The sequence below is a fragment of the Cololabis saira genome, chromosome 5 (assembly GCF_033807715.1).
Source record: "Cololabis saira isolate AMF1-May2022 chromosome 5, fColSai1.1, whole genome shotgun sequence".
Taxonomy (NCBI): domain Eukaryota; kingdom Metazoa; phylum Chordata; class Actinopteri; order Beloniformes; family Belonidae; genus Cololabis; species Cololabis saira.
The window spans coordinates 3730162-3756465 of record NC_084591.1 but is presented as its reverse complement, the minus strand read 5'-3'; the positions used below and the strand labels follow the sequence as shown (position 1 = coordinate 3756465).

The following is a 26304-nucleotide window of genomic DNA, read 5'->3' as shown; positions in this document are numbered from 1 at the left end:
AGTATCGCGATATATTGCCATATCGATATTTTTGCCCACCCTAGTAGACAGACTGTAGCTTAAACCTGTAGCTTAAACCAGCGACTGTAGACGACTGTAGATTAAACCTTCCGACTACACCAGACAACGTCCATGTGTGCTGGTGACGGGTGCAGAGAGGTTTTCCAGAAGGATCCTCGTCCCTCAGATCCTCAGAGGAGCATCCTCCCAAACCCTCTCACGGGGAACGCCAGAGCTCAGGTTTCACAGGTCTCTGCAGCAGGAGATGAGATTCCCAGCTGCCCAGAGCTTCCCGCCTCAGCTCCCTATACGTCTCAGTTCCCGGCGTGGGAACCATGCTCTGCTCCCTTTTTACATAAATGAAAGGTTTTGGGGAAAAAGACACTGGATTCTTTTAAATGTTCTCTTGGGTCCGTTTTTAGCTCGGCTCCGGGGCTTGTGGGTAGTTGCACCCGGTGGAGGGAACCTTGAAACAGAGACTCTGTTTATATACCGTCCCATCTGTGTCACCAAGTAGATCAGTTTAGATCAGATCAGTTTAGATCAGATCAGATCTGTTTAGATCAGATCAGTTTAGATCAGATCAGATCAGTTTAGATCAGTTCAGACCAGTTTAGATCTGTTTAGATCAGATCAGTTTAGATCAGATCAGTTTAGATCAGAAAAGATACCAGTTTATATCAGTTTAGATCAAAACATTTCAGTTTAGATCAGACCAGTTTAAATCAGATCAATTTAGATCTGATCAGATCAGTTTAGATCAGTTCAGTTTAGATCAGTTCAGATCTGATCAGATCAGTTTAGATCAGATCAGTGTAGATCAGGGGTGTCAAATGTGCGGCCCGAGAGAGATTTTCATGCGACCCGCGAGAAGTTTCCAACGCAAAAAAACGAAATGTTAATTTACTAAAAAGGAAGGCATAAATAATTGCCATGAATCGCAGCATATCCGATAATATATTTCTTCTACAAATCCATCGTTATTCCACAAATAGAGCAGTTTCCAACATTTTTTTAGTTTTCTAGAATGCATTTGCCGATTTTATTTCTTTGTAGACGGTCGTTTATTTTTATTAACTGACTACTATTATACATTTTCGCAGGAAAAATATCACTGCTAAAAAAGATGATAGAAGATATTTATTCTGAGAATTTCAGTTTTGAATACGAGGATAGTGACAAAGTAAAACAGTTAAAAGAAGTGCTGACTTTTTCGGCACACTGGCGTAAATAACATAAATAAAAAATAAATACACTTAATTATACTGGAAAAATCTCTAAATCACAAAGAAACACTCGGATGTAATAAGAAAGATTTTGCTTTTAATTAAATTTCCTATAAAAAAGCAAAATATAAAAAAAACATACTTGTTTCTTTTTATCTTTGTAAAATTATTTGAAAAAAAATGAGAAATTTCAAGAAAAGATCCTGAAGAAATATATTTTACATAATTAGAGTGTAAACAAAGTGCATATTTCCTTTAAAATTAACTAAGCTGATATTGGATTAGATAACAATAGTAAAAAAAAAGAATTGGAAAAAAAAATGTTCGCACCGTTTTTGTTATTTTGAGCGTGCGGCCCGCGAGAATAAAATTGGTCAAATCCGGCCCGCCAAGCAAAATTAGTTTGACATCCCTGGTTTAGATCAGATCAGTTAAAATCAGATCAGATCAGTTCAGATCAGATCAGTTTAGATCGGTTCAGATCAGATTGGACTTGTTTGTTAGTGAGTTTGTGTTAGTTCTGTGAGGTTTTCTCGTTTCAAACAGTCGTTTGTCCAGCCTCCACCTCCACACGGAGCTCCGCCACGCTCCTCGTCTGAAGCCGAGCTTCCAAGATTCCCACGTCCCCCTGAGATGACCCTGGTTTCTCGCCTCGGCCCCGGGTCTCTTCCCACTTCCTGGTGGCCGTCTGAGTCCCGTTTGTTCCTTCCTCCGTCGAGCCGCTCAGCTGATGTTTGGATTCCTCTGACTGGACACAAATCTACTCCGGGGAACAAAAGGCCTCAGTTCGGATCGGAGGAACGGGGGATCGGGGGACAGGAATGGGTTTTTTTACATCCTTTTGTGTTTCGCGGTCAATGTGTCCGTTGTTCGGCCGCTCGGCCGTCTTAACGGCTGTTTCTCTGCGGTACAAAGACCCAGGCTGGTTCCTCTGGTCTGGACTCTGGTTCCAGAGGATGGTACCAGCGGGAACCTCTGGGTGGGGGGGGCGGGCAGTACTCAAGTTGTAAAAAACAATCAGGGGGGATGGAGGATTTTATCATATGGGGACAGATAATTTGTGCTGATTACAAATAATATAATATATTACAAATAATAGCAGTGACCAAAACACCTGCAGAAATACTGCAGGAATGACATAGCAGCAGTTAAATGCAGCCTTCTGTAAGCTTTAAATATCCACTGGGCTTACATCAAATACATCAAAACACAACAATAAAAAACACTTTTCTGAACTTATCAATATGACTCTGTCCTTCACAGGATAAGTAACATGGATCACTGCAAAAACTCACAATCTTAACAAGAATATTTGTCTTATTTCTAGTTAAAATGTCTCATTTTAGTAAAAGAATGTCATTACACTTAAAACAAAACTCATCACTGGAAAAAACAACAATTTTCACCTGTTTCAAGTAGATTTTCACTTGAAATGAGTAGAAAAATCTGCCAGTGGAACAAGATTTATTTTTGCTTGTAATGAGAATGTCAATTTTATTTATAAAGCACATTTAAAAACGAGGTCGACCAAAGTGCTGTACAGCATACAACAAAACAATACCAGAAGAAAAACACAGTACACAGTGTAGAAACAATAACATCACTAACATACTAAAATGATGAATAAAATAGTAATAAAAAATAGAAAATAGAGAATAGACGACAAAGAACAGACACATAAAGTGCACAATCGTAAAGTGCGCAAAAGATACATCTTGTTCCACTGGCAGATTTTCCTACGTATTTCAAGTGAAAATTTACTTGAAACAGGTGAAAATTGTCAAATATGTTATTTTTCTGGTGTTATTTTTCTGGTGATGACTCTAAATGTTGAAATAGCAGTAAAACCACATTCATTGATGAAATGACATAAGGGATGGAAAGGGGGGATGGCAGTTTTACAGGGGGGATGATTTGGACCGTTTTTATTTCAGGGGGGGATGATTTGGACCGTTTTTATTTCAGGGGGGGATGCCGTCCCCCCTCATCCCCCCTCAACTCCAGTACTGGGGGCAGGTGACGGGGCGGGGCTGCAGCCAGACTGGTGCAGGGTTCTGGGGGGGGCAGGCAGGACTCATGGGAAGTGAGGGTCATGGCTGGATCAGAGTGGTCAGGTTAGACCAGTAAACGGCCCCTCGGACCAGAAATGTGGTGCTTCCTCAGGCCCCATCCACACGTAGCCGGGTATCTGCTAAACCCAAGATATTTTCCTACGTTTGGACCTGTCATCCACATGAAAACGCAAATAAACGAATGTTTAAAAAAACTCAAAGTGAAGATTTTTGAAAACTCTGTTTATGTAGATGCGTGTAGACAGAGACAACCGGAGTTTTGCGTTTTCGAACGTCACATTATGCGCCAAAACAACAACAGATCTGCTCTGAGTCTGACGTCTAACGTGCGACGTTTGTTTACTACAGAACTACAGATGATCCACCTTCTGTTCTCCAAGCTATTTATTAAATAAATGGTCTCTGCTCTTGACCAGCGTTTACTGCGTTACACCGACGCAGAGCCTACGCTACGCCGTAGGGAACGCGGCGACGCCCACCGTACGCCGTACCCTACAATGCACGTACAGTGTAATGCAATGCTGACCATCAGCCGTTTTCTTGGGTTTCCCTCCTCGTCCAGACGGATGGGTGAATTCATATGATCACAGACACGCCCCCTAAAGGGGGATGAGACTAGCCCAGGGGTCGGCAACCCAAAATGTTGAAAGAGCCATATTGGACCAAAAACACAAAAAACAAATATGTCTAGAGCCGCAAAAAATGAAAAGTCTTGTATGTATCAGCCTTAGAATGAAGAAACACATGCTGCATGTATCTATATTAGTTATAACTGGGGGAAGATTTTTTTTCATTATGCACTTCGAGAAAAAAGTCGAAATGTCAAGATTAATGTTAAAGTACAATATTGAGAAAAAAGTCGAAATGTTGAGAAAAAAGTTGAAATGTCAAAAAAAAAGTCGAAATGTCGAGATTAATATTGAAGTACAATCTTGGGAAAAAACTCGAAATGTCGAGAAAAAAGTAAAAATGTCGAGAAAAAAATAAAAATGTCAAGAAAAAACTCGAAATGTCGAGAAAAAAGTAAAAATGTCGAGAAAAAAATAAAAATGTCAAGAAAAAAGTCAAAATCTAAAGAAAAAAGTCAAAATGTTGAGAAAAAAGTCAAAATGTCGAGAAAAATGTCGAGATTAAAAAAGGAAAAAGGAAGAAAAATAGAGAAATAAAGGAAAAAAAAGAAGGAAAAGAAGGAAAAAAAGAGAAAAAAAGGAAAAAAGAAAAAGAAGAAAAAAAGGAAAAAAAAAAAAAGGTCAAACTTTTTTGAAAAAGCTCCAGGAGCCACTAGGGCAGCGCTAAAGAGCTCTAGAGCCGCGGGTTGCCGACCCCTGGACTAGCCTATCAGAACGCAGTCACAACAGACAAGATGTGGATTTTCTTTTTTTTTTAATCAAAACACTGAATTTACCGACATGGGAAAACTGACGTGGATCATGGCAGTGAATGTGGGTAAACCTCTGGTTCTGTTCCCTGCAGTGAATGTGGGTAAACCTCTGGTTCTGTTCCCCTGCAGTGAATGTGGGTAAACCTGCGGTTCTGTTCCTGCAGTGATTGTTGGTAAACCTCCGGTTCTGTTCCTGCAGTGAATGTGGGTAAACCTCTGGGTAAACCTCCGGTTCTGTTCCCCTGCAGTGATTGTGGGTAAACCTCCGGTTCTGTTGCAGTGAATGTGGGTAAACCTCCGGTTCTGTTCCCCTGCAGTGATTGTGGATAAACCTCCGGTTCTGTTGCAGTGATTGTGGGTAAACCTCCGGTTCTGTTGCAGTGAATGTGGGTAAACCTCCGGTTCTGTTGCAGTGAATGTGGGTAAACCTCCGGTTCTGTTCCCTGCAGTGAATGTGGGTAAACCTCCGGTTCTGTTCTCCTGCAGTGATTGTGGGTAAACCTCCGGTTCTGTCCCCTGCAGTGATTGTGGATAAACCTCCGGTTCTGTTCCCTACAGTGAATGTGGGTAAACCTCTGGTTCTGTTTCCCTGCAGTGATTGTGGATAAACCTCCGGTTCTGTTCCCTACAGTGATTGTGGGTAAACCTCCGGTTCTGTCCCCTGCAGTGATTGTGGATAAACCTCCGGTTCTGTTCCCTACAGTGAATGTGGGTAAACCTCCGGTTCTGTTGCAGTGAATGTGGGTAAACCTCCGGTTCTGTTCTCCTGCAGTGATTGTGGGTAAACCTCCGGTTCTGTTCCCTACAGTGAATGTGGGTAAACCTCCGGTTCTGTCCCCTGCAGTGATTGTGGATAAACCTCCGGTTCTGTTGCAGTGATTGTGGGTAAACCTCCGGTTCTGTTGCAGTGAATGTGGGTAAACCTCCGGTTCTGTTCTCCTGCAGTGATTGTGGATAAACCTCCGGTTCTGTTGCAGTGATTGTGGGTAAACCTCCGGTTCTGTTGCAGTGAATGTGGGTAAACCTCCGGTTCTGTTCTCCTGCAGTGATTGTGGATAAACCTCCGGTTCTGTTGCAGTGATTGTGGGTAAACCTCCGGTTCTGTTGCAGTGATTGTGGGTAAACCTCCGGTTCTGTTCCCCTGCAGTGATTGTGGATAAACCTCCGGTTCTGTTGCAGTGATTGTGGGTAAACCTCCGGTTCTGTTGCAGTGAATGTGGGTAAACCTCCGGTTCTGTTCTCCTGCAGTGATTGTGGGTAAACCTCCGGTTCTGTCCCCTGCAGTGATTGTGGATAAACCTCCGGTTCTGTTCCCTGCAGTGAATGTGGGTAAACCTCCGGTTCTGTTCTGAATGTGGGTAAACCTCTGGTTCTGTTCTCCTGCATGAATGTGGGTAAACCTCCGGTTCTGTTGCAGTGAATGTGGGTAAACCTCCGGTTCTGTTGCAGTGAATGTGGGTAAACCTCCGGTTCTGTTCCCCTGCAGTGAATGTGGGTAAACCTCTGGTTCTGTTCCCTGCAGTGAGTTCCCCGGTGGAGCTGCTCATCAGCCAGACCCTCTGCTGGGTCCACGACGACCTGGACCAGGTGGACTTCTCCAGCTACCTGCTCAAGGTGTGCGGCCGAGAGGAGGTGCTGCAGAAGTGAGTACTAGGCCTGTGTTGAAAAAATCGATTCTCCGATTTTAAATCGATTCTCATATTAATTCCTAAAAATCGATTCATATGTCTAAAGATCGATTTAAAAAAAAAAAAAGATTTTTTTTTTTTTTTTCCATTACATTACAACTTTTGGTTATTTTTTTGTTTATCCCCAAAAAAGGAATGTTTTGTTGGACAGGAGAATAACTGGTGCCATGTTTTTGCCTTTAAATATGTTTAAAGGTATGAAAACATTAGAGTTTTCAGTTATAATTGCATACATTGTCTATATTTCTTTGCCTTATATACTGTCTTGGGGTTACATTTGCATAAATGTTAAAAACCAAATCCTCATAAATGGGGAAAAACTAAAAGCGATTTCATCCGTCTCTGTTTCCTCCCTGGATCTGTTTGGTAATTCTGACCCACATGATGTTTCTGTTTCAGTTCTATCAGCATTCTGGGAGCTGATTGGTCCTTACAGTATCATTAGCTGCTAATACTTGCTGTTGAATCTCAATATAATACTAGTATTAATATGTTGCATAACTACAGTCATATAATTCATGCAACAGCTGAAAAAACAGTTTTATTAACACTAACCCAAATCAATATCGGAATCGAATCGAATCAAATCTTGATAATCGATTCTGAATCTTAAGAATCGGAATCGAATCGATTCTTGACATTTGAATCAATCCCCAGCCCTAGTGAGTACGACCTGGTCCTCCTCCGCTCTGATCCGGACCCCCACCACCTCACAGGAACCGTCTCTAGGCGTTTTAACCCTTTAAGACCAGCCGGAGCACCGCCGCTCCCGTTCAACACGTACAATTACAAACAAATAAAACAGCAATAGTTCTTTCTGCAGGTTAAACAGGAAGAGTTTCACTTGCTTATCCTGCATTTAGTGTCCCAGAGTTTGTTTTTTTTTTAAACATTTATTTATTAAGAATTTTGTTCATATAACAGGCAATACAGAACAAGACAACAAGGCACATAATAATAAAGAAAAAAAAACAGATCTGTAATGAAGAGTGATAAGTGTAGAATCCAGTTGTTTGTGACACAGTATACAGTCCGTAGGATTACATTGACTAATTACATTGTTTAAAGGGAGAAAGCAGAATGAAATCAATAAAAATATTAAATAAAATAAATGAATCATTACCTTATTAAATCAAATTAGATTAAATCAAAGTAGAAAAAAAGAAAAAAAAAGAGAAAAGAGAAAAAACTCTCAATCCAGCCTCAATCCATCTTATCACCCTTCCATCCGTCAACTTCTATATTGTTATTCTGAAGGAAGTTATAGAATGTGGTCCAAATTTCCAAAAACTTGTCAAGTCTGTTCTTTATTGTGTAGCTTATCCTCTCCAAAGCTAAGTAAAAAGTCATTCCCTTCAACCACTGGGATGTGGCACAGGGTGTATCTGATTTCCACGAGCAAGCTATACAACGTTTGGCTTCTAGAAAACAAATATTCAGAAGAGATCTAATGTTTTTGGAGGTAGTGAAGTCCTCTGGATAGAGATTTAGTAGACACATTTTAGGACTGAGTGGTATCTCTTCACCTGTGATTCGGCTAGCAAGGTCCAAAACTTTCCTCCAAAAGAAAATATCTGTGGACAAGCCCACATACAGTGAAATAAGGTACCTTTTAGGTAGTGTCCCAGAGTTTTAATCCATTAAATCGTTTGGAAAAATCCCATAATAATCCAGTAAAATTGCAGAAATCTTCATAATTGACATGGCGGGTTATTTCTAGATCTGGTCCGTGTTCACAGCTCGTCCTACGTTGACGTACGTCGACACTAAATCATCTCGTTGTCAGAGAGTCGTCACGTTGGAGTTTTTCACGCCACTTCAGGGAATCTGGACCTGGTCCTGTTGGGTCCAGGTTTAGTTTAGTCCAGGTTTAGTTTAGTCCAGGTTTAGTTTAGTCCAGGTTTAGGTTAGTCCAGGTTTAGTTTAGTCCAGGTTTAGGTTAGTCCAGGTTTAGTTTAGTCCAGGTTTAGTTTAGTCCAGGTTTAGTTTAGTCCAGGTTTAGTTTAGTCCAGGTTTAGGTTAGTCCAGGTTTAGGTTAGTCCAGGTTTAGTTTAGTCCAGGTTTAGTTTAGTCCAGGTTTAGTTTAGTCCAGGTTTAGTTTAGTCCAGGTTTAGTTTAGTCCAGGTTTAGTTTAGTCCAGGTTTAGTTTAGTCCAGGTTTAGTTTAGTCCAGGTTTAGTTTAGTCCAGGTTTAGTTTAGTCCAGGTTTAGTTTAGTCCAGGTTTAGTTTAGTCCAGGTTTAGGTTAGTCCAGGTTTAGTTTAGTCCAGGTTTAGTTTAGTCCAGGTTTTTCTCATGGGAAACTAGTCCGTTTGAATTTGCTCTTGTTCGTGCTTTTTATCAGAGATTTTTAGGAAAGATTACACACACACCATACACTCACTTAACGGTTTACCGTGAGGAAGTTTTGGAGATGATTTCAGCGCCAGATGAAGAAGCAATATCTAAACGCGATATATAAAATGATTTATCTCACAAACTAAAGTATGAATTAAATCCAGATAAACTTCCTGAGATCTGAAAGGCTTATGTGTTACCTTTTCTAGCTGTGGTATTTCTGTATTTAGAAAAATATGTATAAAATTTAAAAAAAACATTTATATTTTTTTGGTAGTTATTTGCACTTTATAGCAACTTATGTAGTTAGTTTGGATTTGTAACATTCAGATTATTAAAGATTGGCTTATATGGGTTGTTTTGATTAGTGATGCACCGATTGTTCAGTAACCGAAATTGTTCGGCCGAAAATGGAAAAAAAACACTTTCGGTGTTCGGTGGAATAAGTGGGAAAAAAAACGAACAATTAATAACGGCGTTGTAAAATAAGGAAATATACTGATCGCTCCGTCCCGTAACGTTGCGCACTACATAAATCGTTGGCCAACCAAAAACTAACCCCATAAGAATTTTACCAACATTCACCAGGAGGTGGAACCAAAACAACATAATGCTGGGAAATTAAAAAAATTTCATTTTTTTATGTTCAATAAATATTTTCTACCTTGTAATTTTGTAAAAGATTTTTTTCTTTTAAAAGCATGCCTAAATCAAATGTATTCGATTTATGCAATGGTGAAAAAATTGGCAAAATAAATGAAAAACTGCTGAAGAACCATGTTCGGTATTGTTCGGTATTCGGCCAAGTGTTTATTATTATTTTCGGTTTCGGTTTCGGCCACAAATTTTCATTTCGGTGAATCACTAGTTTTGATGCATAGCAACAAAAAAAAATCAGATGTCATGTTTGAGTGTATTGATGAAGTATTGTTTTATTATCCCTGTGTTTGGTGACCATGGTGATGTTTTTAACTACCTGCCCCGCAGCAAACACAGCCTGGGCAGCCACGAATACGTGCAGAACTGCAGGAAGTGGGAGAACGAGATCTCGCTGCAGCTGCTGTCCACGTCCACCATGAGGAGGGACCTGGCCCGGACCGTAAGTTCCCCCCACACGCTCAGCTTCACTTTTTAACAATATTATTGATTTCTTTACAGAAGAGTATTGTCGAAATGTCGAGAAAAAAGTCGAAATTTCGTGAATAAAGTTGAAATGTTGAGAAAAAGGTCGAAATGTCGAGAAAAAAGTTGAAATGTTGAGATTAATTTTGAAGTACAATTTCGAGAAAAAAGTCGAAATGTAGAGAAAAAAGTCAAAATTTCATGAATAAAGTTGAAATGTTGAAAAAAAAGTCAAAATTTCGTGAATAAAGTTGAAATGTTGAGAAAAGGCGAAATTTCGACTTTAGTCACAAAATTTCGACTTTATTCTTGAAATTGTAACTTTTTTATTTACATACAAATGTTTATCATTATGAATACGAATAGTTATAACATGGACACATCTTTTTGGAAGTTATCTTACTCCATATGCAACCCGATTACTAAATGTCCGACATAGGTCCGAAGTAGATGGGGTTCAGGTGTTTGCATGCAGTTTAAAAGTCCGAACGATGTCTAATAATATGATCAGAAACCTGATGGAACTGCTGCAGGTAAACGTACTGACTGAGTGCTACGCGCCGACTAGTGGTGTGAAGGCTGCATTGCTACTGTAGCCTGGCGTGAGCCTGTGAGTCCGAGCTCAGGGCAAAGGAAATATTACGGACAAATCGTTTTACACACTGATCCACTTACAGATTTGCCGCGGCAGAAGTGTGTCAAAATCCATGTGTACAAAGACAGCCAATCGAGAGCTCCCGGCTGATTTTTTTGTGCACACATAAATATGAATACAGACACTCAAATATTTTTACACACACACACAAATGTGAATACGGACACACAAATCTTTTTACACTCACACAAATGTGAATACGGACACACAAATCTTTTTACGCACACACAGATTGAGATACGCACACACAAATAATATTGGAACAATAATACCCCCATACCCCGGCAGCTTCTGCCCCCTCTGAGGTCGGATCTGTGGTTCAGGGGTCGCTGATCTTCTTCTTCTTCTTCTCTCTCAGCTGGAGGACGACGGCTCCCGGATCGACCTGGAGCGCCACCTGGGCCAGGTGGAGCGGCCCTTCAAGGAGAACGTCACCAGGTACACGCCCACTTCCTGTAGCGCTAGCTCCGGTCTGAGCCGACCCCTCGCTCACCTCCAGGTCTGCTTCTCCCCAGACAAGCCCTGGCCGACTACCTGGAGGGCTACCACACCCAAGTCAGCATCTGCCTCGGGAACGAGGTGCGTGCCGCCGCTCCGCCGGCCCGGGAACCTTTCCAGGGTTCCAGGTTTCCAGAGTTTCCAGGTTTTCCAGGGTTCCTGGGGCCGGATTCACCAATATGTTCTTAAGAACGATCTTAAGAAATGTCTTAAGATTTAAAATTAAGAAGTTCATAAGAAAGTTCTTAAGTGCAATTCCTCAATATTTTCTTAAAGGTATTGTGACATGAAAAACACATTTTTCTTGATTTTTTGTGTTTTGTTGGGTGTCTTGACATCAATTACACCCAAAAAACAACGAACTTTTAACATTCAGTGTATTGTGTGCTTTCTGGGATTTTCCGCATAACTGTGCAAAAACGGCGCACCTGGTTTGGTGGCGGGCCGTTACGTAACGGCCCGCTAAATCACCGCCCCCTCCACCCAGCTCCCTGCCTCCTCTCCTCTCCAGCGCACCATAAAGGCTGATTTATGGTTCCGCGTTACACCGACGCAGAACCTACGGCGTAGGATTACGCGGCGACGCGCACCGTACGCTGAACCCTACGGCGTAGGCTCTGCGTCGATTTAACGCGGAACCATAAATGAGGCTTAACACGCCTCTTTTGTTCTAATCACCGGAGGAAAACTGCTAAGAAGACCCGCGGCCACTGACTGGACTTAAGATAAGGGTACACTGCTGCTTGCATGCCTTTATTTTTATGATTGTTTGCTGTGGTTCGCCCTCCTGCTTTTCCGTGCATGCTTCGCCTGTCGCTCCCGGCTCCGACGCCGCTGTGAGCGTATGGCTGGAGGAGGAGGAGGTTTGGAGGAGGAGCGGAGCAATGATTGACAGGAAAGGGGGGAAAGGAAGCATTTTTCACGGCACAAAAAAACACTGTAATAAAAAGCCAGGAAAAGAGTACTAGAGTGAAGTTTTTCTTGTTACACTCTTTTAGACACATTTGAGGGATGTTGGCCAAGACTTTTAATAGTGTTAAAAGCATGTTAAAAATGATGTCACAATACCTTTAAGAACCGTCTTAAGAACTGTCATTTCTTACGAATTTCTTATTTTTATTCTTATTTTTCCTACTTAAGAACTTCTTAAAATATGTCATTGCATTGCACGCACCAACAAACAACATTTATATATAAATATATTATATATACAGGTAGTTTGGTGAGTGTGAGAGGTTTTCAGTATAGTGTGTAAAAGAGTTGGATTTCATATGTGTTTATCACGGCACCTCATATAAAACAACGTTTTTAACGTTTAAGCCAACATTTTTAACGTTTAAGCCAACATTTTTAACGTTTAACCAACGTTTTAAATGTTTAAACCAACTTTTTAAATGTTTAAACCAACGTTTAACATTTAAACCAACGTTTTTTAACTTTAAACCAACATTTTAACCAACGTTTTTAACGTCTAAAACAATGTTTTAAACGTTTAAACCAACTTTTTAAACGTTTAAACCAACATTTTAAACGTTTAAGCCAACGTTTTTAACGTTTAAACCAACTTTTTTTACGTTTAAACCAACTTTTTTAAACCGTTTTTAACGTTTAAACCAACATTTTAAACGTTTAAGCCATTTTTTAACGTTTAAACAAACATTTTAACCAACTTTTTTAACATCTAAAACGTTTTTAACGCTTAAACCAACCTTTTTAAACCATTTTTAACGTTTAAACCAACTTTTTAACGTTTAAACCAACGTTTTTAACATTCAAACCGACCTTTTAAACCAACATTTTAACATCTAAACTGACGTTTTTAACGTTTAAACCATAGTCTTTTACATTTAAACCAACTTTTTTAACGTTTAAACCAATGTTTTTATTTATTCATCTTTATTTATTTAGCGACGCCCACTAGCGTAACCATGGCGACTGATGCTGACTTCACATTAGTTTAAGTATGAATCCGGGGGAAATAAAACGTCGCTGCGCCTGGTTTCTTTCTTGTGTGGTTTCCGAGCGGCACCGACCCGCTCCGGTTCTGTGTGCAGGGCACCCAGTACAAGACGGTGGAGCGGGTGGTGCAGACGGTGAAGAACCTGTGCTGCGCCCTGGACGAGGTGGAGACGCCGGCCGTCACGGAGGCCGTCAAGAGGCTGCGCCACTCCGTCAACCTGCCCCGACTTCGCTCGCCCAAGGTGGGTGTTCCCCGGTTACTGAGAAACCCGCTAAAACCAGACCACAGAATCCTGCTAATTATGTGGAACGCTCATAAGAACATTTGGCCAATCAATATACAGAATATTTTTGAAAAAAGAGAAAATAAGTATAACTTGAAAGGAACAGAAATCTTTAAAAAAAAAAAAAAATTAATGGAACGTTGTGTTTCTGTAAAAGTTATCAGTTTATGGAACAATCTGGATACAGAAGCCAAAGAAAGTAAATCAAACATTACATTGAAAATAGTGATGCACCGATTGTTCGGTAACCGAAATTGTTCGGCCGAAAATGGCAAAAAAACACGTTCGGTGGAATAAGTGGGAAAAAAAACGAACAATTAATAACGGCGTTGTAATATAAGGAAATAGACTGGCCGCTCCCGTAACGTTTGCACTACAAACATAAATCGTTGGCCAATCAAAAAGTAACCACATAAGAATTTTACCAACATTCACCAGCAGGTGGAACCAAAACAACATAATGCTGGGAAATTAAAAAAAAAATCAGTTTTTTATGTTCAATAAATATTTTCTAGTTTGTAATTTTGTAAAAGATTTTTTTCTTTGAAAAGCATGTCTAAATCAAATTTACTTGATTTATGCAATGGTGAAAAAATTGGCAAAATAAATGAAAAACTGCGAAGAACCATGTTCGGTATTCGGCCAAGTGTTTATTATTAGTTTCGGTTTCGGCCACAAATTTTCATTTCAGTGCATCACTAATTTAAAAGAATAATAAAAGCCAGTTTGTTGAAGAAATATCATGATAATCGTTAGGTTAGGAGGGTTTCCTTTTTTTTCTTTCTCTTTTAGCACCATTGTCATATTTTTTTTCTTTGAATCAAAAAAGAATACGACTATCTGTGTTTGATGACAGATATTTTGTGTTGTATAACTTTGTTTTAGTTTTTTAGTTGTTTTTTTTTTTAATTACGTTTATTGGAAAGTTTTTTTTTTTTTATTTAATTCTTTTTTAATTTATTTTATTTTTTTTTATTACATTTATTGAAATTTGATTTCCTAGGAAAAAGGGACAGATAAAATAAGTTAGTCGTCTTTTCGAGATTTGTTGTAATTATATTGAACTGTTTCATTTTTCTTTTAATGAATGAAATAAAATATAAAGAAGAAAGAAAGAAAAACCACCATGTGTTGCTTTCCAGGTGGAGTCCTCGCCGTCGAACGGTAGGTGTCACCGATGAAGTGAGCCGTAAGCTGCTGTAAGTGCGTGCCCCCTGACCTCTGACCCCTGACCCCGGTGGACCCGGCAGGTGTGTCCGGGCCCGTGGAGGAGAGCATGGCCCTGCTGACCAAGGCCGTGTACGACCTGGCCAAGCTGTACCTGCGCTCCTTCTGCCCCCCGTCGGCGTCCTTCAGCCCCCCCGAGGACGGGGGCGGAGCCCCGGAGGAGAGGCGGAGCCGAGAGGCCTCCGGCACCACGGACCACCTGCAGTTCACGCTGTTCGCCCTGCACGGCATCCCGGGCTCCTGGGTCAGCAGGTGAGACCCCGGGGGCTGTGTGGGTGGGGGGGCCCACATCGTGATGCTGTCGCCTCCGTGACTGCGTTTCCATGCATCAATAACCCCTTTTAAAACCCGAATATTGGCAATAACCCGAATTTGCACGGCCATGTAAACACCAATAACCCCTTTGAATAACCCGAATGTGCTCATATTCCGTTTTTAAAAACCTGAATATGAGCCCTGGGTTACTCCTTTTAAACCTGAATATTGGGTCATGTAAACGCCAAACAGAATTTCCCCATCAAACAGAACATGAATCTGTTTTCTGCACATGTTCTGTTCACAAGGAATCCTGGTCTTTTGAGTCCAGGAAGTTCTTCTAAACACGGAGAAACAAGACCAGGAGGAGACTAATCACTTCATAAATGTAATTAAGGATATGAACATTTCTGCATTTGCAGACGGTAGAAAGTACCGGGATAGAGAGATTTACAAGTAGGTGAGAGAAAAGTTGCACGAAGCAGCATTTGTTTTGAATTTGGATACAGGAAGAAGAAGCGGAAATTACGGTAATTTCGTCATCACGTTCTCCGTGCGTCGCTGGTTTGATCGAGATATCCCGAATGATTAATCACCATGGAAACGGAATATTCTGAATGTTTCAGTAACCGGAATATTAAAGCTGTTGTCACTTTATATTATCCTGTGTTGTTGAGTGTATGGTTTTAGATTGTATGATGAGGCACTCACTGTGAACCAAATTTACCCAAGGGTACTATAATAAATCTATCTATCTATCTATCTATCTATCTATTAGCAATAACCCGAATTTTGACTGCATGTAAACGTAGTCCGTGCTTCAGGAGCAGGCTGGCGGTTGTCACGACCCAACGGTTCAGTTCTAGTTTCTCCTGGAATAAAGAGCAAAGATGTTCGTCTGGTGGTTGTGGAGCAGCTTGGTTCGGCCCGGTTCAGCCTGTTACAGATTAATGTTGAAGTACAATTTCGAGAAAAAAGTCGAAATGTCGAGAAAAAAGTCAAAATTTCGTGAATAAAGTTGAAATGTTGAGGAAAAAAGGCGAAATTTCACCTTTATTCTTGAAATTGTTTTTCAACATTAAAGCAGCACTATGTAACTTTTCCACCTTAATATAATATTTCCAGAGTCATTGTGATCAAACATCAACTTCCAACAGGTTCAGCAGAAGCTGGTGTCATGGCCGAAGCAGCGAAAAAAAACGAAGAAAATAAAATTTTTATCGGAGGAGGCGAAAAAAAGAAAGCGGGAGAGTAACAAGCTAAATGCCCGGACAAAAATAAATAAATAAATAAATGAATAAAAAAATGCCCGGACAAGAGTTGGCCCGGCGTTCACTCGCTGGCGTGAGCTGAAAGACGAGGAGGGATGTCCGACAAGAGAGACAGAATTGTTATGATACAAATGTAAATGTAGAGTTCTATGTTCAATAAGAATCAAAATTAGAATGTTTTCACATACAGGGGATTCGTCTTGGGTTCTAGTATTTTTCCTGAGAACTGTAAAATTGTGCAGGGCTGATCTGCAAAATATAAGGAATGGGCATTCAGTTATTCACAGGTTATAAAGTATTTTTTTATATTGTCAGTATGTTGGACTACTAATTTATGTATGTGTACTCTTAAAAAAAGTGTAGTTTGGGGCGCATTATGTCGCTGAAACAGCACAGGGGGCGGTGATTTCACTAATAAAACAAAATTGAACTTAGGGATTTTCAACATCCTGATATTATATTGTTTAGCCAAAAATAGATACATTACCTCTTCGCTATCCATCCTGCAAACGACCGCTGAAAACAGAAAAGTAGTTTTGAAAGTCTGTCCCGTCTTCTCTCATCAAAACAAATGCAGCGACGGGGACAGGAGTTTTCCGGCAGTACGCGCTGGTGCTCATGGGAAACGTAGTGTTCTTTTTGGTAAAGCACTACCGCTTTTGTCCAAAGGAGCCGCCAAACTCAACAAAAGCTGAACGTTACATTGTGCTGCTTTAATCTCTAAATTTGGACCGGAGGCCTCTGGTTCGGTCCTGAGAGGTTCATCGTGGGTGATGAGGCTCTTCCTGCTCTCAGCAGCATCTTCTTCTGGGGTTCATTTGAACATTTCCCAGCATGCCCGGCTCATCTCTGGGGCACAGAAGGTGTTTCCTCCCTGAGCCCTGATGAGCGGGATTTTCCCATGATGCCTTGAGGGTCCGAGTGTTTGAAGTTGTACTACTAAAGTACTTGTACCGAGTCCTGACTGACCGACGAGCCCCGTCAGTCTCTGGAGCTGCGTCGTCACGGCAGCGGGCCTCGTTTACGGCGCTGCGAGCGCTAACGGGTCTCACGTTTCCACACCGGCGCCTCGTCTCAGGTTTCATCTCTGAGCTGCAGTTTCTCTCTTTGTCTCGCATCAGCAGCCGGGATTGTTTACAAAAATACCCGGAGACCCAGAACGGGCTCAGAACGCATGTTTCCAGTGGTGGACAGTAACGGAGTAAATTTACTTGAGTACTGTACTTAAGTACATATCCAGAGGATTTGTACTTTACTTGAGTATTAGATTTCTTTGGTACTTATTACTCTTACTTGAATACATTTCCAAGACAAATATTTTTACTTTTACTCGAGTAAATTTCTAGGAAGGCTGAAAAGTACTCGTTACTTTCAGGTCTGCTCTTTTTTCTTCTTCCCTAAAATTCTATTTTTAGACGGATATTGGGAGACAGACAAGACAGACATGGGGAGACAGTTTGTTATGCTCTATATTGCTATATTGTACTGGTACATGTCCTTCCTGTAAAGTTAAGTGACTTCAACATTAAGTTATTGAAAGCAGAGATGTAGTTTTTTGTAAAGCTGTGGTCTTTGAGGGGGATCCAGACTTAGTTGGATGGTGCAGGTTCATTTGGTTTCAGTTCATGATTGTTAATAAACTCTGCATCATCTGCTGTCCTCTTATGATCCCATTCATTTGATTTGTTTTTGGTGTTTCTGCAGGTTTTATATAACATTGTGGTTCTAAAAGCAGCACATCAGTGCAGCTGGTTTCAAAGAGTTAATTCTCAGAAACAAGAGTTAAAAGATCCTTAAATTAATTTAGAAAAAATATAGTAATTTACTGATGTGGAAAATAAGAAATTTACTCTTACTCTTACTTTTACTTAAAGTAAATTTAAAAGCATTTACTTTTGGATACTTAAGTACCTTTAAAAGCAAGTACTTTTCTACTCTTACTCGAGTAATATTTTGACTGAGCTACTTTTACTTGTAACGGAGTAAATTTTGACCAGTAGTATTTGTACTCTTACTCAAGTACTGGGGTCTAGTACTCTGTCCACCTCTGCATGTTTCCCATGAAAAAGCCACCAGGGCGACGCCGTCCTGCAACCCACCGTGTTCAGTAGGGCTGCAACTAACGATTATTGTAATAGTTTATTAATCTGTCGATTATTTTTTCGATTAATCAATGAATCGGATAAAATAAATAAAAACCAAAAAGCATTAAATTCCAACCATTCGAAAACAGAACTGACTGCAAATTCACAGTGCAGATAATCTTCAGAAAGTTCACAAACAGGTTGCTCCTTGAACATTCCTCAGCTTTTAAAGTATTGATTAAAAAAAACAACTAAATGGACTAACACAGAAAACATACACATGTATGCTTTACATCTGCCAAATATATAAAAATAAAGTGCACAAAAGAGGTATACTTTATTTAAAAGGGACCTGAGCTGCCAGAACAATAAATAAGTTATAAAAAATAAAGAAAAATACAAATCAGAAACAGAATTTGTTTGAACATTACAATTTGTTCTCTCACTGTCTTCACTCAAAAAACTAAGGATCTTACCAAGAAGTTTTATTATTTATAACCTAAAAATGCCATTACACCTGATAGGTGTTTTTCCCACGTGTTTCAATTGAACTTTCATTTGTGTCAAGCAAATTTTAAGTTCTAGTTAAGTTTTAAGTTAAAGTCTTTATAAGAATTTGAGTTTTGGCAGTGTTCAAAATAAAATGATGAGACCTGCTGTATTGGAGCACATTTTCTTTTAATTAAAACTGTAGCGGGAAAAGATGTTTAGAGGAACCTATGTATGTACCGGGTTAGAGGGGGAACATATAGGAGAACGGACCAGAAGAATATAGCGTGGATTAAAAATAAAAGTTAAGCACTGAGCTACATGTGTCTCCCGCCTGAGCATGGAATGTTACTAAAACCAAACAAATCCGCGCCCTCTTTCTTTTTCTTTCACGTGCGCGGCGTCACCACGCTGTGCCGCATTAAATGTAGTCCGGGCGCGACTTAAGGCTGATTTATGGTTCCGCATTACACCAACGCAGAGCCTACGGCGTAGGATACGCCGTCGATTTAACGCGGAACCATAAATCAGGCTTTAGTGAGTGACGTAATAATTGCGCGACACAACGAATCGATAATGGAATTCGTTGCCAACGCTTTTAATAATCGATTTTTATCGATTTTATCGATTCGTTGTTGCAGCCCTAGTGTTCTGCAGCATTCGTGTATCTGTATGTGAGGCGGTTTCTCGTGAACCAGAACAACGTCAAGCTTCAGCGTTCGTGTTCTGCAGCATTGGTGTATCTGTATGTGAGGCGGTTTCTCGTGAACAGAACAACGTGAAGCTTCAGCGTTCGTGTTCTGCTGACACGACTCTCGCTGTGAGTGTTTGGCGCCGGGCCGGCTCGCCTGGCGCCGCTCGTGTTTCCTCCATCTGGACCCTCGGCAGACGGCAGGAACCGAGGAGCTGCCAGCGCGGCTCACGCCGGGGCTTCACACACTCGTAGGAGTCGGGTCAGAGTCTGATGAACCGGACCGCAGGTTCTGTTGGGCTCCGTCTGGACGCCTGAATCCGTCTGCATTTCCCAGGATTCATGTGTGTTCATGACGGCCGGTCCCTCAGGTGTTTCACTACCCAAGCAGCATTTCCCACAATGCCTTGCAGGTGTCTGTTGCTCCAGAATATTCCCGTTGAGTGATCCGTCTCCGGACCTGCGGGTGAGTGTTGCTTCAGCAGCAGGAAGCTCGATGTGGGCGGTAATCTGATTACTTCATCTGTGAACGTGGCGCCGCTGCAGACGTGTTGCTACCTGTTGAACGTTGCTGAATCAGTTCTCAGGCCTCGATGTAGAAAGATTAGGATCAGGTTCTTTATTCTGAAAGGTTTGTTGTTTATTCTGAAAGGCTCTTCCTTTATTCTGAAAGGTTCTTCCTTTATTCTGAAAGGTTCTTCCTTTATTCTGAAAGGTTTGTTGTTTATTCTGAAAGGTTTGTTGTTTATTCTGAAAGGTTTGTTGTTTATTCTGAAATGTTGTTTATTTATTTTGAAAGGTTTGTTCTTTATTCTGAAAGCTTCGTTCTTTATTCTGAAATGTTATTTATTTATTTTGAAAGGTTTGTTCTTCATTTTGAAAGGTTTGTTCTTTATTTTGAAAGGTTCTTTTTTATTCTGAAGGTTCGTTCTTTATTCTGAAATGTTATTTATTTATTTTGAAAGGTTTGTTCTTCATTTTGAAAGGTTTGTTCTTTATTTTGAAAGGTTCTTTTTTATTCTGAAGGTTCGTTCTTTATTCTGAAAGTTTGTTCTTTATTTTGAAAGGTTTTTTCTTTATTTTGAAAGGTTTGTTCTTTATTCTGAAAGGTTCGTTCTTTATTCTGAAAGGTTTTTTCTTTATTTTGAAAGGTTCTTTCTTTATTTTGAAAGGTTCTTCCTTTATTCTGAAAGGTTCGTTTTTTATTCTGAAAGGTTCTTTATTCTGAAAGGTTCGTTCTTTATTCTGAAAGGTTCTTCCTTTATTCTGAAAGGTTCGTTCTTTATTCTGAAAGGTTCTTCCTTTATTCTGAAAGGTTCATTCTATATTCTGAAATGTTGTTTATTTATTTTGAAAGGTTTGTTCTTATTCTGAAACTTTGTTCTTTATTTTGAAAGGTTTTTTCTTTATTTTGAAAGGTTTTTTCTTTATTTTGAAAGGTTTTTTCTTTATTCTGAAAGGTTCTTTCTTTATTCTTTATTCTGAAAGGTTCTTTCTTTATTTTGAAAGGTTCTTCCTTTATTCTGAAAGGTTCGTTTTTTATTCTGAAAGGTTCGTTTTTTATTCTGAAAGGTTCTTTATTCTGAAAGGTTCGTTTTTTATTTTGAAAGGTTCGTTTTTTATTTTGAAAGATTCGTTCTTTATTTTGAAAGGTTCGTTCTTTATTCTGAAATTTTCGTTCTTTATTTTGAAAGGTTCGTTCTTTATTCTGAAAGGTTTGTTCTTTATTTTGAAAGGTTCATTCTTTATTCTGAAAGATTATGTCTTTATTCTGAAAGGCTCTTCCTTTATTGTGAAAGGCTCTTCCTTTATTGTGAAAGGTCTGATGTGCTGTTGTTTCAGCTATGAGAAGTACTTCCTGGTTTGCTCTCTGACCCATAACGGCAAGAACCTGTTCAAGCCGATCCAGTCCAAGAGGGTCGGCGCCTACAAGAGCTTCTCCTACCACATCAAGTGGGACGAGATGTGAGTGCTCGGGGTCTGTGGGGGGCCGGGGGGGCCCGGGGGGCCCGGGGGGGCCGGGGGCCGCCGGGGCCGCTCACACCTCCTCACCTCTGGTCTCTGCAGGGTCAGCTTCCCCATCGCCGTGGCCGTCCTCCCCCTGGAGTCCGTCCTGGGCCTGACCCTGTTCGGGGTTCTGAACCAGAACGCCAGCGGCTCCCCGGACTCCAACAAGCAGCGCAAGGGGCCGGAGCTGCTGGGGAAGGTTTCCACGCCGCTCTTCGACTTCCGCGGGTGAGTGGGGGGGACCGGGGGGGACCGGGGGGGACCGGGGGGACCGGGGGGCCCGGGGGGACCGGGGGGACCGGGGGGTCCAGGTTCCTCGTGGTGAGGACCGGTGTTCTGTCAATCCATGCTACCCGTCCAGAACTGCTACTTTGTGGTTCTGCGCTAGGGATGGGTGATATGGACTAAAAAATGTATCACGATAATTTCTGGCATTTATCCCGATAACGATAAAAATGACGATTAAAAAAAATACCAATTAAACTCCACCTTTGTAACTATAAATCTATCACCACATTCAGTCTTTGGAGCCAAATCACTGCTCTAAAAGATACTAAATACTACTAAACTACACCAATTAAATTGAATTAATAAAAACCAATTAAATGAGTTACACCTGTACTGCAAAACTGGAATGACTCAGATCCTCCATGTTTGTTACACAAACACGTCATTAACGGGAATTTTTCTTCCTTCCTGTACATTGTGCGTGGATTTAACGCAGAACCATAAATCAGCTTTACACAAAAACATCATAAACGGGAATTTATTGTTTTTACCGCGAAATGACAAATTCTTATCGTGAGGAATTTTTTTTACGGTATATCGTGAACGGTAAAATATCGCCCATTCCTAATCCATGCTACCCGTCCAGAACTGCTACTTTGTGGTTCTGCGCACAGTCGATTTTCAAAGTTTGATTGCCACGCCCATTATTTCTTGCATCTCTTCAGTCCACACTGCTGTTAACGATGAGTAACATCCACAAAATCCCTAAGAAGATATATATTTACATATTATGGGGTGTAACGATACACTAATCTCACGATACGGTACGCTACACGATATTGAGGTCACGATAACGATACGATACGATATTATAGCAGTATTTTTTTAACAACCTTGAATGAGGAACATATGACTGGAAACAATTGTCTTTTATTTTAAAGACACAAAATACAAAACAATGCTGTGTGTTTGCCCTACAGTTTGTAATGCTTTATAACTGTTTAAGTTTTAAAGAGAAAGCCAGGCCAACCATTTACCACAAACTGAACTAAAAGTAAATGTCAGGTTTGCATTATGATCTTCAGTTTCATACAAGTACACATATTTAGCCACAAACTGAATAGTTTCTCTCATGTATGACTTGACTTTTTTCTTTTCCAGGAATTTAACAACTAAAATTAAATAAATAAAAGTAAATAAATAAACTATGAAAAGTCCCAAACTCAAAATGCAACATTAGCTTGTAACATTTAGCTTCTGCAGAGCTAAGAGCTTCACCTGCTCCAGCCTGAGGCCGTAAGGTGAACCCGTTATCGTTTCATCCTCACACCTTTGGGGACGACACAATCTTTACATCATAAAAAAGATTGATTCATGCTCACCTTAGAAGTAAAAGTTCGGAGCTCAAAACCCCCAAGAGTCCCGTGATCGGGACCAAAACGGGACTAGTTTCTTCTGAGCGTAGAAATATTTTGGTCCGCGGGTCGAGGTGCGGTCGGCACGTGATCCCGCTGCACCAATAGGATGTTACTAGTAAACACAATATATTAATATTAATAACTCAATATCGCGCTACAGTTTGTCACCTCCTCGACACGTATCGTGACGTTTTTGTATCGCAAAATTTCGTGGCACGATATATTGTTATCAACCTAATACATATACAAGCCAGCAGAGATCATTTTAGATGCTCCCCGTGCCCGGAGTCTTCCTTTTCTCTCTAAAAATCTGTTTTGCGGCGCAGTATCAGATCAGTGTTACCTTAAGTATGTTAATAAGCTGATAAATTGAGGTGTAAGTATGCTGACATCCATCCTGCAGTGGCAGTGAGTTGATTGGTCGTCTTTAAGTGTCTGCAGCATTATTTGATAGGATGTTACTGGACTGTCAAATTATGCTACCCCTGAAATATTGAATTAAAATTGATAATATGGGATGTTGAGTATTTGATCCTTCAAAATTCTTTTGATAATTTCTTTTGTGTTAATTCCGATATTCATTCTTATGCCACAAGGCACAAAGATGATTTTAATTTACCGTTTTGTAGAACATGGAAACATCAATCTTTCCCCACTTGTGGAATTCACTCAATAAATCTCTTAAATCATCACCATCCTTGCCAATATTCCAAAAACATTTATAGAACTTCCTTATTGTTTCATCTTTGTAATGTTCATTATTTGATCTGAGTTACATTTTCTTGTGTTTTTTTGTTTTTTTTTACTCTCCCTTGTGTAGCTTTGTTTTGTTTTTATTCATATATGGAAAGGACTCTATAGAAGCGACCAGGCTTCTTCCTTTCCTTGCATGTAATTTTATTGTTTTTCATTTTTTGTTCATATTTGTCTTATATTGCTAAATAAATAAACAAAAAAACAAAAAAAAAAACTAAACTAAAATACACTACCAATGACATGAATTGCATTACACTTTGTGAACATTATACGATAAAGAGAAGAAAAAAAAAAATTCTATTGCTTTATTTGATATTCATTCAGTCATTCGCCTTTATTTAGCCAGGCAGGTCATTAAGAACATTCTTATTTACAATGACGGCCTGGCAAGAGACAAGGATCACTTGGGGGGAAAAGGAAGTGGTTTAGGGAGTAAAACAGTAAAATTGTAGCTCTACAAAGGTAGAAAACCATTAGGGAGCTTTTTTTGATAGGGTAGCAAACATCGACAGAACACTGTTGGGTCACGGTTCCTCGTGGAGACTGACCTCTGACCTCTGACCTCTGACCCTTGGTGCTGTTGCAGGGTTCTGGCCCGGAACACCCGGCTGCTGTGTCTGTGGATGTCGGTGCAGGGCCACGCCGCCGCCGCCCCCGGCCCGGCGGGGGGCCTCAGGTGGGCCCCGGCCCAGAGACTGGTGCTGCAGGTGAGTGGCGGCGCCGCGCCGGTACCGGGAGGTTCCCCAGACCCGGGATGGAGAGTAACCTGTGGTTCTGGGTCCAGGTGGACTTCCCCGAGTCCCCGGTGGACGTTCTGTATGTGGGGCCCACGCGGGCCCCCAGCCCAGAGCCCCCGCCCCTGGAGAAGCTGGACCCCGACCTGCGGCGCAAACTGGAGAGGATCTGCAGCCGGGCCTCCAACTTTGGGTAGGAGAACCGCTAGAACCGGTGGAACCACCGGACCACCAAGAACCAGTCTGGATCAGTAAAACCAGGCCTGTGTGGAAAAAATCTAAATCTAAATTGATTCTCATATTCATTCCTAAAAATGTCTAAAGATTACATTTTTTTTTTCATCATTACATTACAACTTTTGGTATTTTTTTGTTTATCCCCAAAAAAGGAATATTTTGTTGGACACGAGAATAACTGGTGCCATGTTTTTGCCTTTAAATATGTTTAAAGGTATGAAAACATTAAAGTTTTCAGTTATAATTGCATAAATTGTCTATATATAACCTCCAGACAGAAGGACAGTTTCTTCCCCTAAGCTATTTCTCTGATGAACTCTCACAGTTAATAGTCTCTGAGAAATCCATCACCGTGCAATGATAATAACAGTAATTTAATGGCACTATCACGTGCTGTAACAATGATCATGTCTGCCTCATTCTGCTGCACCTGCTGCACCTTTCACTTTTAAAAATTGTACATATGTTATTAAGAGCCTACCTCATACTGCTGCACCTTTCAGTTTTTTAATTGTATATATATTAATAAGTGCCACATTTGTTTTATTTACTGTTTGCTATTTTTTAAATCTGGGTACAGTCAGCGAAATTACCGGAGTCAAATTCCTTGTCGGGCAATGTTCAAACTTGGCCAATAAAGTCTGATTCTGAATTCTGATTCTATATTTCATTACTTTATATACTGTCTTGGGGTTACATTTATGTAAAATGCTAAAAATCAAAAATTCTTAAAAATTAAAAACCGAAAAAGACCGAAAATGGAAAAAATTCTAACGGAATGTGGGGAAATTTGAAGAGATTTTATCCGTCTCTGTTTCCTCCTGGATCTGTTTGGTAATCCTGACCCATGATGTTTCTGTTTCAGTTCTATCAGCATTCTGGGAGCTGATTGGTCCTTACAGCATCATTAGCTGCAATACTTGCTGTTTAATCTCAATATAATACTAGTATTAATATGTTGCAAAACTACAGTCATATCATTCATACAACAGCTGAAAAAACAGTTTTAAAAACATTAAACCAAATCAATTTGAATCGATCCCCAGTCCTGGTTAAAATGCTGTCGTTGTGAGACGTGTTCATCTCAGTTTGGTGCCGCTAGTAGGACACTATGAAATCCGTTTACATGTTTTCCATTTTCTGTGATTTTTTTGGGGGGGGGGGGTTAACATTTTATGCAAATGTAACCCCAAAAAAGTATATAAAGTAATGAAATATAGACAATTTATGCAATTACAAGTGAAAACTTTAATTATTTCATACTTTTAAACATATTTAAAGACAAAAACATGGCACCAGTTATTCTCATGTCCAACAAAACATCTTTTTTTGGGCATAAACAAAAAGTACCAGTTATTTGTATGAAATAAATAACTAAGAAATAAATAACTCAAATTGGCCTTTCAATATCAATTTAAAGTGCAAAAAAGAAAGAAATTGCAACAGCTCCTGTAGTAAACATAATTTTAGCTCAGGTACGAATTAATTAATTCATTAATTTATTTTATTTTTGTGTCATGTCCGAAGACCCATCCCTTACAGGATTACAAAACACCGGAAACAGAAAATCATCAATATACAATATCACACTCACTTAATTGGGATCTGCACAATGTACACCAGAAAAACAAAATAAATAAACCAAATTAAATAATAAATTAAAAAATTAAAATACTTAATATTTCTT

General features: G+C 40.1%; 1 protein-coding gene across 1 annotated transcript in view; it reads left to right on the top strand.

Annotated features, from left to right (window-relative positions):
• The window catches only part of pik3c2a (phosphatidylinositol-4-phosphate 3-kinase, catalytic subunit type 2 alpha), a 96220-nt gene that overhangs the window by 36683 nt on the left and 33233 nt on the right, over nt 1–26304 (top strand). The window contains 11 exon segments of the mRNA XM_061720824.1: nt 6202–6322; nt 9690–9801; nt 10838–10917; nt 10995–11058; nt 13032–13178; nt 14363–14384; nt 14471–14699; nt 21080–21202; nt 21305–21472; nt 24233–24353; nt 24431–24573. Of these exon segments, the coding sequence (XP_061576808.1) occupies nt 6202–6322; nt 9690–9801; nt 10838–10917; nt 10995–11058; nt 13032–13178; nt 14363–14384; nt 14471–14699; nt 21080–21202; nt 21305–21472; nt 24233–24353; nt 24431–24573 (1330 nt within the window).